General features: G+C 39.0%; 1 protein-coding gene across 1 annotated transcript; it reads right to left on the reverse strand.

The window, feature by feature from the left end:
• Positions 1-1,188: 1,188 nt before the first annotated feature.
• On the reverse strand, positions 1,189-15,011 carry LOC140933681 (HEAT repeat-containing protein 4-like). The gene is made up of 13 exons (XM_073383289.1): positions 14,936-15,011; positions 13,139-14,349; positions 11,618-11,729; positions 10,193-10,363; positions 9,442-9,602; positions 8,823-9,014; positions 7,934-8,038; positions 7,137-7,235; positions 6,892-6,963; positions 6,532-6,627; positions 4,921-5,023; positions 4,100-4,289; positions 1,189-2,172 (listed from the first exon to the last, which is right to left on the reverse strand). The coding sequence occupies exons 1-13, from the start codon at positions 14,982-14,984 to the stop codon at positions 1,362-1,364; spliced, it is 3,372 nt and encodes a 1,123-aa protein (XP_073239390.1). The 5' UTR covers positions 14,985-15,011; the 3' UTR covers positions 1,189-1,361.
• Positions 15,012-17,844: the final 2,833 nt, after the last annotated feature.

Consider the following 17,844-nt stretch of genomic DNA (forward strand, 5'->3'; position numbering starts at 1 on the left):
GTAATGTAGAAGTTTTTTCTTTCGAAGTCATACGACAATGAGTTATTTAACAGGACAGATTTTTTCGTTGAATCCAACCAAAGCAATTTCAAGCCGCTCAGGTAGTCACATTAATAACTTCAAGAAGACAACCTCCAACTCTTTGAAATGATAAGAATTCCAACATATATTTTACCAATCACTCTCTAACTTTAAAGGTTACACGTAGACGTTAACAATCCCAATTGCTGACAGTTCTCTTTACAGTGTTTCATTAAATTGTGAGGCAAAGATGTTCATCAAATGCACTTTAAAGACTTGGTACCTGTGAAATGACACTAAGCACCTGCAAAGATTGTCCGCATAAGGGTGAATTTGCGCCAGATTCACCATTTTTTTTTTCACTGAGTAGGGTTACGCACCCATTTTACCGACGAGGGTTAAGCACTTATTTTACGGATGAGGGTTAAGCGCTGTTTAGGGTTAAACATGCACTCATTTACAACTTTTAGCTTTCAGTTTCCATTTTTTTCGTATTACTGCTTTCTTGATTTTTTTTTTTGGTAGCTTTTTCGCATGGCTCACACTGTGTCCTAACTCACGCCTGGAACAGGCTAATGCGTTCAGCGCAAGTAAATTGGGAGTATCAGCAGCAACGACGACAACGTAACAAGACTGGAAGGGGGGGGGGAGTCAAAAAAGAAAACAAATAAAACAATTATTCGTTTTCATTTCATAGTTGTCCACTACATTTCTACGAAGCAAGACTTCGTAATGTGACGGTTTAAAGAAGACGTGAACGAATTCTCCTTTCTATTTTTGAACTTGGATACAATCCTTGAGAATTCACTAGCAGGAAGATTCGCCTACATTTGACAAATTGAGCGAAGCTAAATAAATGCCATTAGGTTCGAAAAACGCAAATTCATTTGTTAGGGTCGTTTTCACTGCTGTCGTCGTTGCGGTTGTTTTAGTTCCCTCATGACTTTATCTGAAATTTTTCGTTTCGTTGGAATAAAAGAAGGGGATCAAGACATTAGCTGAAGAAAATAAATTAAGGTTGTGACAAACAGTGACACGGAAAAAAGTTGTTTTTCGATAAACCGAAGGGATTTCCCAATTACTTTGGCCAGAAAGTTTAGTTTGTAACTTGAATTAGATGGAAGCTCATTCCCTTTCCAATGAGGCCAGTCTGTAGTTCACTAAAGATATTTTTGTAATGAGTTTTAATTGGACCAAAATTACTCGATTATTTACAGTATGTATAAGTATTCCGTACTCTACAGTGACTATTATGTCTTCTATTCTATACATTATAAGTCAGTGGTTCTGTGAATAGCTATAAATATAACATACACCGTACGTTCCTAACTAAATATAATTTAAGAGTCTGTACGCTGTGACGAAACAGATCTATTTTCAAGGTTCCCAGCGGCGATTACGTCAGACTGATCGTGGACAGAAAGGCTCGGGGAAGAAATGTTTCGTTCGCTGATTTCGTCCGCGAGTTTTAAAAGTTCAGGATCATCTTTATTTGACTCAAGTTCCAGCAGAATATCTGAATCTTGGTCGCCATCTTCTTCGGCCTGGTCACTGAAAGAGGATTTGACAAGAGCTCCTTGATCTTCAGAAAATTCCACTTTTAAAGGAGAAGTCGATGGCGGCCAACAAGCCGATTTGCTCTCCTGGTTTTCCTGTAAATTACCTTCCTCTTTCTCCAGCTCATCACCAGACCCCGCATCACTTTCAGAATGCTCGGATAGGTCGTCCCATTTGTCGAGGTTTGCAGCGTCACTGTTCTCAGACGAAGTGCTATTTAAATCCAGAGGAAGATAAGATCGCCTCATTATAAGATCTCCAGGCGTTGGAGCCCTAGACATCCTTTCTCGCGCATGATAGCCCGCGAGAATTGGGTCCCATCCCCGCGAGGATTCACTCGTGGCGCGTGAAACCGTGCGCGAGCCAACTTTCGTTGCTCGTGACGCGACACGCACGGGCAGGCCTTGTTCAGCTTCGGTGGTGAAAAGGCGCTTATAATCGCTGGCGTACTCGGCTGTTTGGTCTTCTTGCAGAATATGCGCCACAATAGCATCTCTTTTGCACAATCGTCTAACTTCTTGCCTGATGGCTTCAACCATCTCCAAATCTCCCGTTGGCTGTACACCCAGCGACTCCAACGTCATGATCGCTTCTCTATGAAAAGGTAGAAAGAGAAGTCTTGCTAACACAAGATGATTTGCCATGTACTCTTTATCTACTAATCATAACTACAACAAAATTCTCAAATCTGATTGGCTATCAACTGCCCCGATTTCAGCCTTTATTACATCCACTTTGAAATCACTGGTTATCCGTGCAATCTGATTGGCTCTCAGCAGTGTGATTTATTCCTAAATCGCACCATTTTTTGCTCTAAATCGCATCTGTTCCAAATCGCGTCATTCATGTTCTAAATCCCATCATTTCTGTTTTAAATCGCACCATTTTTGTTCTATATCGCATCATTTCTGTTTCGAATACAAAATGAGATGTAAAAGCCTTTTTGTTTCGGCTTTTTAAGAAACCGGCTACTCGATCAATTAAATATCAGTACTGACTAAATTCTGCGATTTCAAAATGAATGTAATAAAGTGGTAATTGTACTTCGTGTCGTGCAATTTTGGTCTGAAATCATACTTGTGATTTCAAATCGAACTCGCGCTGCGCGCTCGTTCGATTTTGAAATCACGCGTATGATTTCAGACCAAATTGCACTCCACTCAGTTCAATTACCATTATTAATAGGACAGTTTAATAGGACAGTACGCGCCATCACGCGCGCGCTTCAATGGCTTGTTTTCAGTGCAGGCAAAAAAAATTGATTTTTTTCCGTTTTGATTTAAAAAAGAGCCTTATATATCACAAATTTTGTTAAAGTTATGATTAATTGGTAACAGAACTTCGTGTCGTCCAATTCTGTCTGTAATCATACTTGTGATTAAACAAATCGGACTCCTGCTACGCGATCGTCCGATTTTGTTAATCACTGGTACGATTACAGACCGAATTGGACTCCACTCAGTCCTGTTACCATTACTTATTATAATCAGGAGCTCATGACTCGGGGTTCGGCTCCTCTCTCCTCCGCAGAAGCTCCCGCTGGGTATACCAATAAAAACAGCAGCGACTCAAAGAGTCCTCTGTGGTAGAGAGAGGTCCGGCTCCATATGTGACATGCCCTGCCTCGTACCCAGACATCTCTCTCTCGATGAAAATGTGCGCGCAAAGGAAGGCGGGAAGGAGACATATGTACCCTACCCATGGTCCCTTGCGGTTCATCACCGGTCAGTCGCGTTTCGCGCTCGCCTCTACCATGCGAAGAACGAAGCTCCTAAGGAGGAGGCTGTAACACGCCCGAGAGTTGACATATTTCCCGAATCTTGCTATTTTTAGAACGGTAATCACCACACGAAGCTTTTGGAATTCCCGTCATAAACCTTACTCGATTTCCATTCTTAGTGTGATATGAAATTTCATATACCGGGTATTAACTTTCATACATATTCATCTTCTAGGGGTATAAATTACGAACCCACAAAGTGACCAGTTCCCAGCTGGCTTGATAACTTAGTGGTAAGAGCAATGCAAAGGCATCGGTCATGGGTTCAGCATGAGTATAAGGAGTTTCTTGGGGAAAAAGCGAAGAAAGAAGCGATTAGGGGAGAAAGCGATGGGAGAGAAACTTCTCCCTCCCCCCCCCCTTCCCCCTCCTCTAAAATGTCCTCCCTCCTAACCCCTAAGGAAGGCCTGAAACTCAGGCTATCATAGGTTCGAATCCCGTTCAGGCCAGCCGCCTGAACGCTTTTTGTCTTCGATTTTGTTTTTGGTTTGCAGTTTTGTCGTTGTTGTTGTTGTTGTTTGTTTGTCTTTTTCTTGTTGCGGTTGTTTTTTTGGTTTTGTTTTGTTTTTGTGTGTTGGTTGTGTACGGAACTGCGATGATCTTTCACGTTAAAAATATGTCGCCGTTCAAACTTTAGAAATTTCATATATATACTTTTACAACTTCAAGTAGGAGGCATAGTAGGAGGTGTACTGTATACTAGCTTATTATTATAACAAAGTCAGCTCGAATGTTTAATACCTCTTGACAATTTCTTCAGTTTCGACCACAAGGCGATCCTGAAGAACGCCCAACAAACGCTCATCTCGCAAGCCAAGCACCGCGACAGCGTTACACGCCTCTGCGCGTACAGCGGCTACCTTCTCATAGCGAATGGACCACAACAAAACTTCAATGAGCTTCTCATCCGCCACTCCTATAGAGCCAAGAGCTGTCAAGAAATTTAGAAGTAAAGTAAAAACAAAATGCACAACTTAAAAAATGCAAAGTTGAACGACCTCATTGTTTACTACAAAATAAGGGGTACTCTCATCTTCTGCTCAGCCGTTTTTATTGTCGTCACGCAATGCTCCTCCCCACAAGGGAGGGAGGAACGTTACGTGACAACACTACAACGGCTGTGTAGCAGACTAGGGGTACACCTAATAATCAGATTCTGAAAATAGCTTTAAAGAGTCTCTTAAAAACACATTTGTTCCAGAAGGTGTTTCTTTTATTAACTATGCACTATAATGTGTGACAAAGAATTAGATGTATTGTAGGATTTTGAGTAATATTTTAAGGTTTCAGCTTTCCTTTTGTTATTATTTCTTAAACATTGTAAAGCGCAGATGAAAATGTTCTATAGATTGATATCTGAGTAATATAAAATTATCAATATTTTTATTTTAATTGTTATTTTTAATTACTTCTGAACAACGTAATCATTCTGAACCCACAAAAAAGAGGGACACTATTTTGTATATCAGCCTGCGCACCAGCTAGTGCCGTGGTAATTGACATGCTGAAGCTGAAGTGAACAGCAATTCCCGTCCTTGGTTTAATGGTTCGATAGTGCTCACCTTTGATGGTGTGTGCTTTCACTTTCCAACTGTTATCATCACTCGCCAGACGCAGTAGCGAACTCAGTATACCCTTGTCTGTGATCTTCAACTTGCCTGCAGCCTGCAAGGTAACATATCTGTTATTCATACTATAAAACTATTATTATTATTCAGGGACCGCGGAGGGGGGGGGGCTGGTAGGGCCGCGGCCCCACCACTTTTTTGCGCCCCCGCCCCCACTTTTTACGCTAAAGGAAAAATAATTACATTTAAAAAAAAGGACTTGAAACAAGTTTTTTTCCGTCTATATTCCGCTATATTCTCTGTATTTTCTTTAATTTCAAACGCCAGGCATTTTGTGGGGCTCCTGTGCTTTTCGCAGTAATTGTGCCTTTGGGCCGACTTGCCCCTTGATTAAACTCGGCCATGCCTTGGCCACCCCTTCGCTTCGTTCGGCAGCGTGTTTTGTACTTCCAGCTCCGGCAGAGTTTTTTACCAGTTTTATCAGACGAAATGAAGAAAATTACTAGCTTTTTCAAGCCAAACGAAGGTGAGTAGTTGTTTTGAGTTGATAAAAGTTTTATATTTTGTCTTTCTCCTTTCGAATCAATGAAATATTCGATGGCAAGAAGAATTACATTACTAACAGTGAACGGCCATAGTTAGAAATTTTTCAGATCACGTCAGTGTAGTATTTTCTATACTAAAATTGTAATCCCGTCTTTTCTTGCATTGAATCTGAACTGACCGTGTATGTTGGTCGTTTATTAGAGTTATCTGGGACTTCGTCAATGTCTGTAAGCTCCGCAGAAAAGACGACAACTACTTGCAGTGAAAATGATGAGTTTGAGTTTGACCAGTAAACATACAAATACTACGATTTTATTCCTTTTATTCCTTTTTTCGATTTTCAATATGAAAAAAATTATTTCAATTGTCAGCCCTCCCACTTTTCACCTTGCTCCGCGGTCCCTGTTATTTATTAATAATAATAATAATAATAATAATGTTATTATGATTATGATTATTATTATTATTATTATTATTGTTGTTGTTTTTGTTGTTGTTGTTGTTATTGTTGTCTTCTTTAACTTAATTTACATCATTATACAACATAACAGCCGAGCCCATTCCTAGGGCCTAGGGTTATAATGAGGTAGAAGTCTGTTTGATCGAGGGTGCCTTTCTTGGGATGGGAGGTGTTCCAAGTAGTGTGATCTTGTATAGTTCATGTTTTTTGATGTTAACCGGGATTTGCTGTATATATTTCTCCAGCCCTTTCTACATTAGTCTCAGGGATCACTTCCGGAATTGTGTAGGCATTCAGTTTTGGCCAACTCAGGGCACCCTGTCACAATATGGTCAATAGTTTCCTTAAATTGACCAAAAATCTTGCACAATGGGTCTGTATTGTTAGTAGTAGTAGTTGTAGTAGTAGTAGTGGTAGTGGTAGTGGTAGTGGTAATGGTGGTGGTAGTGGTAGTGGTAGTGGTAGTAGTAGTGGTAGTGGTAGTGGTAGTAGTAACCAATCACATACAAATCGGGTTCACCCGCCAAGGGCAAGGAAAACAAGGGAAAACGGCTTTCCAACTTATCACAAAGAGTAGTAAAGCGACAAAATTTCGTTACCATGGCAGCCTCGATTCTCACGGACACATATTCACTCTTGAAACACTCCTGCAGGGCCGGCAGAAGACGAGCCGTCATTATACCTAGATTAGAGAGCTGAGAAAGAAAAAACGAACACATTCAGGCCCCTGTTAATCAAGACCTGAGTAAGCCTCATCTACTTTTAATAATACACATGCAATGTTGCGTGTAGCACAGCTACATTCATAGCAAACCTCCCCATTCGCGGTACTCTCTCACAATTTTTCTTGCGATGTCAGCAGATTGCAATTTCTGTCTTTATTCGCAAAACACTTGGAATAGCTTACTTTGTCTGGTCACAATATAAACTAATACAAACTTATTGTCCCCAGTCCTTACCTTTTTTAGCGCGTCCACTTTAATCCTTTCGTTTCCAGTGAGAATTCTCTCGCGTAATGCATCATGGACAAGCTGTTGGTGAGATTATACGTATCAATAACGCTGCAATTTTTGAAACTACAGTGATTTAATTGGTTGAATAATCGGACAGATGGAGGAACGGGGGTAAACTTGCAGAGTTTGCTTGTAAAAGACAAGCGGTTTGGTTCAAATTATCAGGATGCACGGAGTTTACTGTACAGTACCTTGCCATTGCCAGTTCTCCCAAGAGCCTGTGCAGCTGCTGAGCGTACATCTTTGTTCCAGTCATTCCACATTAGATAAGATAACTTGTGAGTCATGTCCTGGAAGAATACAAACACAGCATGTTTAGATGGTTTGAGTTGTATCAGGTACGACAATAAGAATGATTAACAAGTGCCGGTTTGTCTCAGGAATTATGTTCCAAAAGATATATTGTGTGCACACCCCTATTAACTTCTCGTCGGCGGAGACAATTGTAGTCGTTTCGCCCGAAAGTCGATTCGCCCGATGACATACAACCCTCTACAACATGGTGAACATACCTTACTTCGAGATGTTATTTTAGTAACCTTTGGATTCGATATGTGCAGTCACTGTCTTTTCATGCATACTCCGTTTTTTCAGGCTTAAAAAACGACAAATGCGCTTCGGGCGAATCGACTTAGTCTGGGAGAACTGTTATCGGGCGAATTAACCTTTCGTCAAAACGACCTAATACTGGCAGAAGAGGAGGCCCGGCTTCTGATCACAAGCTACAGTGGTTAATGTGTCTCTGAAACGCATCTTATTCCTGTTATTCCATCCTCCCATCCTCCTACTCGTTTTCCCGTTCAATGCCATATATACTGTCTCAAAATGTACCTATTTGCTTGTTTACCTATTAGCTTGTAGTGATATGTTTACAGACTTTAGGAATTGGTGGAACCCGTCAACTCCTACCAGGCAGACAGACACGCTAACAACCAAGCTAACAGAATATAGTGTGGATCAGACAAGTTCGGATCTAGAGACTACCCACCTTGTTAGCACCTCCTTTAAGCTTCGGAATCACTTTACAAGCTGTTGCACGGTCCTTCCAACTGTTACTGTTCAGTAATTCAGCAATCAAGGACTGTACCACATCCTAGAGGAAATAGATTACTATCCTTTTCAATAGCATGCGACGTCTACAGTAAAAAGTTAAACCAAGCCTGCCGAAAAGCCTGCATTTTCGCGTAGGTAACGAACGCGGGAGTAGTCAAACAAAAGCCCTGAAGGGAGTTTGCTTCCATCAGTTACCTGCCGGACCTCTCAGAAAACACAGGTTTTCTCGAACGTGCTCAAAAGTTCATGTCTGTACGATGAAATAATTACAACGTACAGACATGATTTCTATTTCAATCCATTTTTTCAGTTTCGTTTTGTAATTACGACTGACTGAAGTGCATAAATTAACTATTGGTTAAATCTGTGTTACTTTAGATGTCGCATGTTAATTAAAATTGTAGTGAATGGGTTAAAAAGATTGACAAAAAGATAATGAACACGTCTTGTTTAACTTGCATTTACCAAGCTCAAATAGTTAACGTAAAGTTCCACTGACATGTAATCGTTCTGTTCATCCCGATAAGAGCACCTCTCTGCAATAGGGACCCCATGTGTGCTTGTCAAGCAAACTTATAAGCATTATAAAACACATGTAATTAGAGGGCAAAGTAGGATCTTCAGTCAGTTAAGACTGGGCCATAAGCGGTTTGAAATAAAATTTCATACATGTACAGACAATCCTATTTCAAACAGCATAGCAAGTGCATAGCACACTGGTCATCACAGCAAAAAACATCCAAACAATTGTATGAAACAGCTTAAAACAGACTAACTCAGCTTCTTTTGCGTTTGCACCACAGACATTTAACACAGTGACTTACCGACTTTTGGCTGAGCTGTGCTAATAGAGTTCCTGCCTTCTCAGTCCTTACAGCATTATCAGCATGTAGATGATTGACAAGTTCCACTATGATCTTGTCTGTGATGACACCACTCATTGCCAAGCACTGGGTTGCTGCCCACTTTTCAGGGGGACCACCTTGCTCCATTGCCCACAAAAGAATTGATTTAGCCTAGAGCAGATAAAAACTGTATCACAATTTGCGAGCAAAGTATTTCATTTCGACACATATACTAACTTAAAAACAGAGCTTTAGCCACACCCCACCTCATTAAAATTAAATACTTAAACACCAATTACTGACATTCTGCATAGTACATGGTGCTAAAGGCATCTTTTTTGTGATATTTCTGTATTTAGAATTTAACATAATTTTATAATGAACCTTATATCACTCTCAAGACCAGGAGTTGTCCTATCCCAGCCCCCTCCTTGAGCAACCAGGCATTGTTTGACCTATTGTGGGCGTGGATGTTAGCCAGCACAGTTATCGGGATTTGTTAGACTGAAGACAGGTACACTTACTGAGAATTTCACAACCACAGAGGTACAAATACAGCCCAGAGTAAAGTAAACTATAACTAATATTCATCAGGTACCTTGTCACTAGGTTTATTCAACGAATACATTGTGATAGAGGCAGCAACTCTGACTTGCGAATTCCTGTCATCCAACAGCTTTGCAATAGCTTCTATTAACTCAGGTTCAAGTACAGCTTCCAGGGGTGGTGTAGGTGCCTTGGATTTGTCTAACATGATCCCTATGTACAGTGTTGAGTCAAAAAATGAAAGGAAGAGAATTAAATAATGATTAATATTTTTTATTATATGAACACTAATGAAATACCAGGTGAGCTTTAGGCAAGGAAACATGACACGCAACTGAAAATGACACGTTTTATTTTTCACATGGGAAAAGATCACTGTTGCTATGGCTACATAATAAACCACACTTTTCAGAGCAAAAAGTAGTTTGGCAGACGTATTTCCAGTCGTCGCTTCTCTCCCTTTGACGAGCAGAAATAAGTCTGCTGTTTGCAGGCTAGCATTTCATTGGTGTGTAATAAAAATAAAACAGAACATGGCTCCTTCAAGAAACCAAATTTCTCTTCTTGTGTTGAAAATATTTCACTCAATATCATTTAAATAGCAAATTGACAATGACAATTTTCTGTTGTCCACACTCTTGTACAAGAATATATGGAACAATTTGACATCATTTTCACGACCTAATGGAGATTTTAGACAATGAAAAATTATTGTTGAGTTTTTAAACATCATTTTCTGACATTTTACTTTTTGTTAAAAAAAAACAACTACAAATTATAAAAATAATGCATTGAAAGATTACCTAGGTGATTTTGTTGTTTGTCTATCTGCCGCAGCTCAGCAGCCTTGCTACATGCTGACACAGCAGCGAGTCTCACGTGATCATTAATATCACTCATGGCTTTTATCAGCTCATCACTTCCACATTTTTGCCAGCGACGTTCAAGAAACCACTTGGATCTCCATTCTTCCACTAAGAAAATACAAGCACAAGAAGATTTAATAAGTAAACATAACAAACTGTTGATATACATATAAATGACATTGATGGATTTTAAAGGAACCCACAACCCCATTTAAACTTTGATTTTCTGACAGGGTGTCGCAAAATCAAATTAAGATGTGAAGGGTGTTACAGAACCTTCAAAACTCCATTTGAAGCAAGCTCTGACACAGCTGTTCCATTTCTGCTTATATTTATATTATTATTATTAATTATAAATAAAGAAATTCATTAGATATGGATGTGACTAAATTCAAGAGATCTTGTGGATTTGATGAAGCAGATGGTTTGCAACAAGGTGTTAGCAAAGTAATATCATCACGGGTGACAAATAACTCCTTAATTTTGGGGCAAAATTCCTCACAATGTGAGGTTACAAAGTTGCTATGGTAACAACCTGTACATTTATGTCTCTCTGTCAACACGGAGTAAAAGTTTTAAAATTTTATGAATAAAGATGTCAGGGCATTAAAATATGATTTTTTAAACTTAGCCGGCAGAATGTAAGCAAAGATTACTGCACTTGCCACAAAATGACTTCTGACACAAGTTTCACAACAGTGCATACAAATATAATTATGTATATACAGCTCTATATCTTGGTGTATATTATTAACATAATTTTTAAGATTTATTACAATGTTAGTACTGTATGTAATTAGTATATGACTGTGTTTTTTTTAATTGCAGTGTTTTGCATGGACTCGGGTTGTCACTCTTTGTTCTTTGAGTTTACACAGATCATTGTAATTTTCTACTGATGTAATTTTACATTTCTGAAATGTAGTACTGTTGTAGTTCTTTTTTAAACTTACGGCTTACTGGATGACCACTATACAATTTGTGAATGTGATACCATGGCCACTTGCAAGGTAATTATTAAATCTGATGAAAGAATTTTTCAATTCTAAAAACTCTAAAATATAACTTGAGAATGTAAACGGATCTTTGACAGGATGCAGTCTGCAAAGAAATCTTGTAGCGACAGTTCTGTTATCTTTCCAAGAAAAAACAGATTATTGACATTTGAGCATATGCATAATTTAGAGAGTGTCCGTTTAAATAATTTAGTTCTAAAGCCTTAAAAACTTCCATTTCTTGATTTGTGACTTACCAATAAGAAAAATATTTTTCTACAGATGGGATTAATCTATAAATAAGTTAAAATAATAAGTTATTTTCCAAAAGAGCATGAAAGAAAACAATCAGTCTGCCTCGCCTCACCAATTTTGACTACATTTGAGTCATCCCGTATCTTCTTCTTTTCCTTGTAAGCATTGCTCAAGGCCTTAACATCAATGTTAGATTCTTTCATTACAGGAACATAATCATCATCCTTAAGAAAATTTGTGGAAAGAAAGACAAGTCTTGACTTAGTTATAAAACATAAAACCATCCAGCCAGTTAACAGTTTGTATAGACAAAATAAAATTGTCATGTTGACTTAAATTTTGAAGTTGAACATTTTTAAGTTCACTGGAAAATCTTGAGAATGGGGAAATGTATTACAGTCGTACAAGTATAACACAAAATTGTCATGTAAATATTTTTGAGAATGATCTCAAGAATAAAGAAATGTGTTGTAATCCAGAAAATATCCATACTCCCCACCCCTCTGAAAATTCCAGTTTCACCCCAGACTTCCTGCCTTTGCCCTTTCACACCCCACTCCCCCTTTAAAATTCCCAATGACCCACCATGGGGTGGGCATGGATATTTTTGTGGGAACCACACAATCCAAGACCTGCAATATTCCAAAGTTGTAACAAAGTTCTTGAAAACAAGATATAGATAAAGCCAGGCCTAAAAAGGGAATTTCCTGTTCATAAATTTAGAAACAACAAACCTCTGAACAATTGTAAAGAAACCACAAATCTTTTTATATGCCCTAGCATTAAGTGAAAACCATAAGATTAACTTGCTGCAGGTTTCCACACACACTAGCTAGAAAGTGTGACAGTTTCTCACTGGTTTCCCTGTGGTGTGGTGTGGACGGTGTGTGGTGTGGACGGACAGACAAACAGTCGACCTATGGCCAACTGGCTATCAAAATTTCCCCGATGGATAGATAACCATATTTTATCTTACATATGGGGGTACCCCTCTCGCCTGCACATGGAGCTCTGCTAAAAATTATTACAGAGGATGTTCTTGTAAGCACTGACCCTTGGGATGCGAAAAAGGTATCTGTTACTGCAGCTTCATGGCCGCTTACGAGAAGGGTTCTCAAAAGTGGCCACTAGAGATGCAAGGGTTATGTCTGCTTATAAGAGCTTGCCCAACTACAAATAAATATTGAAAATGCAAAAAACTGTTTAAGTGTCTGGCTATACTGTTGTTCTGACAACAACAGCATTCAGTCACAAGCATAAATGTTTTAAGCGGCGTTTTGCAGTATAAGCAGGCATGTACGTGAAAAAAACAAATGCTGAAACTGTTAATTGTGACAAACAGCCATTAAAAAATTGATAAATTAAGATACATTAAGATTCAGGGGCGAATTTCATTTCAGGTGTCTGCTTAGCTGGGAGCTTAAAAACAAAGCTCAAATCTAACTTGTGATTCCTGAAAGTGTCCACAGCCACCAACGGGAATTGTTCATGCTCACAAGAAAGAAAAATACCGAGTTTGAATGTGAGTTAAAGTAGGTTTTGTGAAGGCCACTGTAAGTAGAGCTATTGTGAGAGTGTCCATTAAGAGAGCTTCAACAGTGACTGTAGCATAACAGTTTTTGTAATTTCCTACCTGCACTACAACTGGCAGCTCTTTCCACCGTTGTAATCCTTTCACCACCTTTTTTGGCTTCTTCTCTAACTGTTTTGCCTTTACTTTACCAGATGGTCCTTTACTAGTATACCAAACACCAGAGCCTTGAGGAAAATTTTGTTGTAACTGTTTCTGAAACTTAAGCTTGTCAGTAGTGTCAAGAACAATAAAACTTGATTCTGAAGCATTTTTAGAAGGTAATGGCTGTGCACCACCCAGGAGTTCCTGTTGAAAAATGTTATCTGTTTCAAGTTTCTTGCTTCCAACTTTAGGGGATAGAGTGAAAGACGGTGTGTAATGAATTTCTAAGGCTTGCCGTGACTTTTTGTCTGTGATATCTTTTACTTTCTTCTTTGCTGAAGTTTGCTTCTTTCCTTCTTTTGTGGTCCCTGCAAGTTCCACAGAGGCTGTTTTTTCTTCCGTTTCTTGATTTCTTTTTTCAAAAAAACTTTTAAGTCTTTCCTTGTCACTTCCATGTGACTGTTCATTAATAATCCAGTTAGCAGTGGATTGACTGAGGCACGCAAGTACAAATTCATCCCACTCATGCCTTACAGCGTCTTTAGACAGAGGAACATCAGTAGATGATGGTTTTAACTTAATTTTTGGAATAGGTATATGCTGTTCTGAGTCAGTTGTAGCTGGTGTAGTCTTTGACCTTTTCAGTGGTTTGAGTTTTCTAGGTCCTTTTAAATGACAAAGAGCGTGTCTTTTTACCACTCCACGAGTATCATGCCTACCCACAAGACCAACAGTGGCAGCCTTGGAATGGAATAAACCTCCACTCTTAAAGACTCCTTGTAGATCACCATCATTATACGGCAGTGTGTGAGGGGCACGATCTTGTAGTACATCTTCAGTGAAGACCAGTCCGTTGCTAATTTTTTTCAAGTATGATCGACTGATATCTTTGCTGCTCTTATCAGCAACAGAATGATACTGAGAAAACACATCTGCAAGTCTTGCCAATGGTTCATCCTTTGGTAACTGTTTGTGCTGTATTGGGGGCACCAATGGAGCTATAGAGCTATGTGCTAATCTAGAGGGATATTCATCAGGAAACGGTGGTGTACTAACTCTGCTGGCATTAAGACCAGTTTCATCTCTACCAACATAGGGGATCTGAACTCCTGATGCAACAGCAAAGAATTCTGAGCCATGGACTTTTGTTGGTGATACACTGCCAGCAACTGTAGAAAAAGAATTAATGTTATTATTTGTACTTTAGCGACAGGCAGTTGATGGCACAAGAACAAATTAATCAGTGTTACCTCTAAATTGTACCTCTGCTTAAAAAATTGGGACAACGGAATTGACTAGTACATTAGTATCGTATAAGCTGTGCCAGTGGGCACCCCTTAACCAACCATTAGCCTATTGCGAGTCCTAGATCGCACTAATCTCTTCACCTAAAACACATGCATAGAGTGATAATTATAAACGTAGTAATCGGAATCGTACAGTCTTGATCAACATACCATCAGATCCTTTAAGCCTGGTTTCAGGGTGTTATTTCTGTATTTTTGTTTTTATGATACCTCGAATAAACTATGTATGCATGTAAGCTTATGTTGGTATGTATGTATGTAACATGTGTCCAAACAATGAGGACAGACAACTGAAAACACCTGATGATTGACCACTAGACGGCCAGGGCAACAAGATGGCTATGAAGCCCTCAACGCAGAGAACTGAGAGGCGAAACTTCTACCTAATAATAAAACCAAGTGTTTAAGTATCCAATATGACACTCTATAACTGGCCCAGACATCATACCTGTATTGTAAGGAGTCGAAAAGCCGCCTGGAGTAGAAACATTCGCCATTTTGTCTTTTCTCAGCCATTCCTTTGTTGCCAGGCAACAAGGCGGCTGCAAAGTCGTTCCCAGGTCCCGCCTCATGAAGGTCTCAAAGGGGCGCGCCAAAATTCAAGGCCCTCGCCAAAAATGACCACTCTTCAGCTATTGCTGACCATGTCAAAGCCATCAGACATAACATCAAGTGGGATCATTTTGAAATTTTAGCGTCTGGCAAATCAAATTATTAATGAAAGATAATGAAGAAACATTGTTTATATAAATAGTCTCGTCATAATCTGTAACGGTCACTTTAATAAGATCACTTCTGAAACTGTGTGTTGACTAGCATACGAAATGTCAAGTTTATATAAAAAAATACGAAAGTTCACAATGTTTATGACCGCTGTCTGTGTTTTTGTTTGTATTTTTCAGTTCGTAAACCAGGAAGTCAGCTTTAGTATTCTTTACATCTATTTAGAATAAAGCGGAGATCGTCTAAAAGCTCCACAGAGCTTGCTTGATCTCCTGCCTTCTTAGATTGAGTATGTGAATGTATGGAAAATAAAGGCACCTTTTCTTCTTTTATTTTTTGTGAAGCTACAGTTTGTAATATATAGTTGCGCACACTCATATTTCCGGGCGGAGCCGGCTCCTCAGCATCAAAAACAACTGAAACAAGCTAGTATCCCATCGCTTATCATAAATTAGCCTGCGTGGCAGGCGTTCGAAAGAAAAAAAAGGGAAGGGGAAGGGAATTAGAGTGCGAGACCCTCCTTCCCTCCTTCCTCGCGCGCCCCTCGCGTTTCTCTCACGACTAAAACTCCCTTTCCCCAAAGCTCCCTTTCCCTTCCCTTTCAAACGCCTGCCACGCAGTCTAATCATAAATAGATCTAAATATTTTCAAAGCGACAACAAGATCAGGTTCTATTTTCAAGAGTGAAAAGTAAATCATCACGCCCAGTATCATGCTTTGTATAAAACTTTAATTATTTACAACAACGTCATAAATATAAAAATCCAAGAAATCCTAAATACTCTCAATAATTACACCTGCTTTACAAGAAAACCGTGAAAGAAGATGAATCGAAACTTATGAAGAGACTGCTGTTAAAATTGTATGCTTTTAACTTTTTCCAGAGCCAAAAGAAAGAGCACACGGTCCTTATCATGTTTTGGGTTTTGGTTTTTTGTTTGTTTTTTTATTTCTATTTTCGTGCTCGCTTTCCCGCTTTTCTTTTCGCTCGTGTCAATTTACCAATTGAGTCAAAGGTTTGGAGCAGAGTAGCAAGGACAAACTACATGCGGACGAAACAGGGTTATTACGTGAGTTCCTGGACCGTTCCAGTGGTGGATCCAGGGGAAGGGACCGGCCCCCCCCCCACCCCCACCCCCCTTTATCTGAAGGTCTGGATTCGCCATTGCATTCAGTAACTTTAACTAAATGGATAAGCTATTCTTATATTTAAAAGTTTCATCAACGAAAACTTTTTCATACTATTACAGTCTTACACTAGGCGAGGCTGACAAAAATAGTTAAAGCCTGAAGTTGACTGTTCCCTTTTAGCAGAGTCTCCTTTCCGTTATTGGTCTCCATCGCCGATAATTGGCCATAAGAAGGAAAGTACATTCTTCTAGCAGGGAAAATAAGCAGTAGAATTATTACAAAAATCATTGAACTTTGCAAAAAACAGAAATAATGTAAAATAAATTAGAAATAGCTTCATACACGGTCAAAAACTGCACTTCATTAAATAAATAAATAAATAAATAAATAAATGGATAGATAAAAAAGGTTTCCTTCGTTTGTGCGTTCTGGTTGTTTACATATGTTTTACTCTTCGATCTTCGATATTATCGTCAGGGGCACCCAACGACAATTTTCGGAAGAATATCTGATCGGAAGACGATTTGAGATCTAGAATTTTCGAAACATTTGTTGTAAAGTTTCTTGTTTGCCTGCCTCTCCTAGGATTTTCGAACATCCAAAAAATGGTATATTTGCCTATTTTTAACGGATTTTTACCCTAAAAAGGTCGCTAGAATTTTCGGAAGCCTTTTTTCTGGCTGAAATTTTCGAAAAGGTAAGTTTTGATCCCTATAATTTTCGGATCACTAGACTTTCAGCTTGGAAATCCGAACAGATGAAAATTTTTAGGGGATAAAAATATGCCTATATCTACCGTTTAAATACTAAAATACGTTTAACAATGCTATATTTAAGTGGTTTTGAACTATATTCTCGTTGGGTGCCCCTGTATCGTGCGCACGTCACACAAAATATAATACTGATTTGTATAACAGTTTCACTTTAAATAACGTAAACTAATGATAAATACGATATAGCTAAAATGACAGATATTTTTTAGTTAATATCAGGATTAATATATTAATATATGGTAATATAGTTGCAATTACCCTTCGCGTGATTTTTTTCTCAATACTGCAGCAGTATCGCTAGTGCTGACCCCAGCGTTTATACAAACTTACTCTGGGTGCATGGACTAGGCGTTTATGCCGGGGAATTGCAGATTTTTCAAGCCCGCAATTTTTTTTAAAGAAAAAATCTGGTGCTCTTTTTTTTCTTGGGAGCTGTGTATTCCCTATTTGTAAATGCCCCTACTTTCTTGCGCAAACAAAACAGGACATCCCGGGAGGACAAGATAGGTCACCTTAGCTTGCACGCTCGCCGAGCCAACCATTTAATAACCGCGGGGTTTTGTGGTATGCTATGCATAAATAAAAGAATGTTTTTTGTTTAGTGTTTCCTCAATCTTTCTTCTTTCCTTCAGTCCTATGCTCCACTCATTCAGTTAACCTGTATTGATTCGCCCCATTCAGATTTCGGAATCCGCGAAATTTTTGCTTGTGCAATCCGGAATCCGGGAAA

Source organism: Porites lutea, chromosome 4 (genome assembly GCF_958299795.1).
Source record: "Porites lutea chromosome 4, jaPorLute2.1, whole genome shotgun sequence".
Lineage (NCBI taxonomy): Eukaryota > Metazoa > Cnidaria > Anthozoa > Scleractinia > Poritidae > Porites > Porites lutea.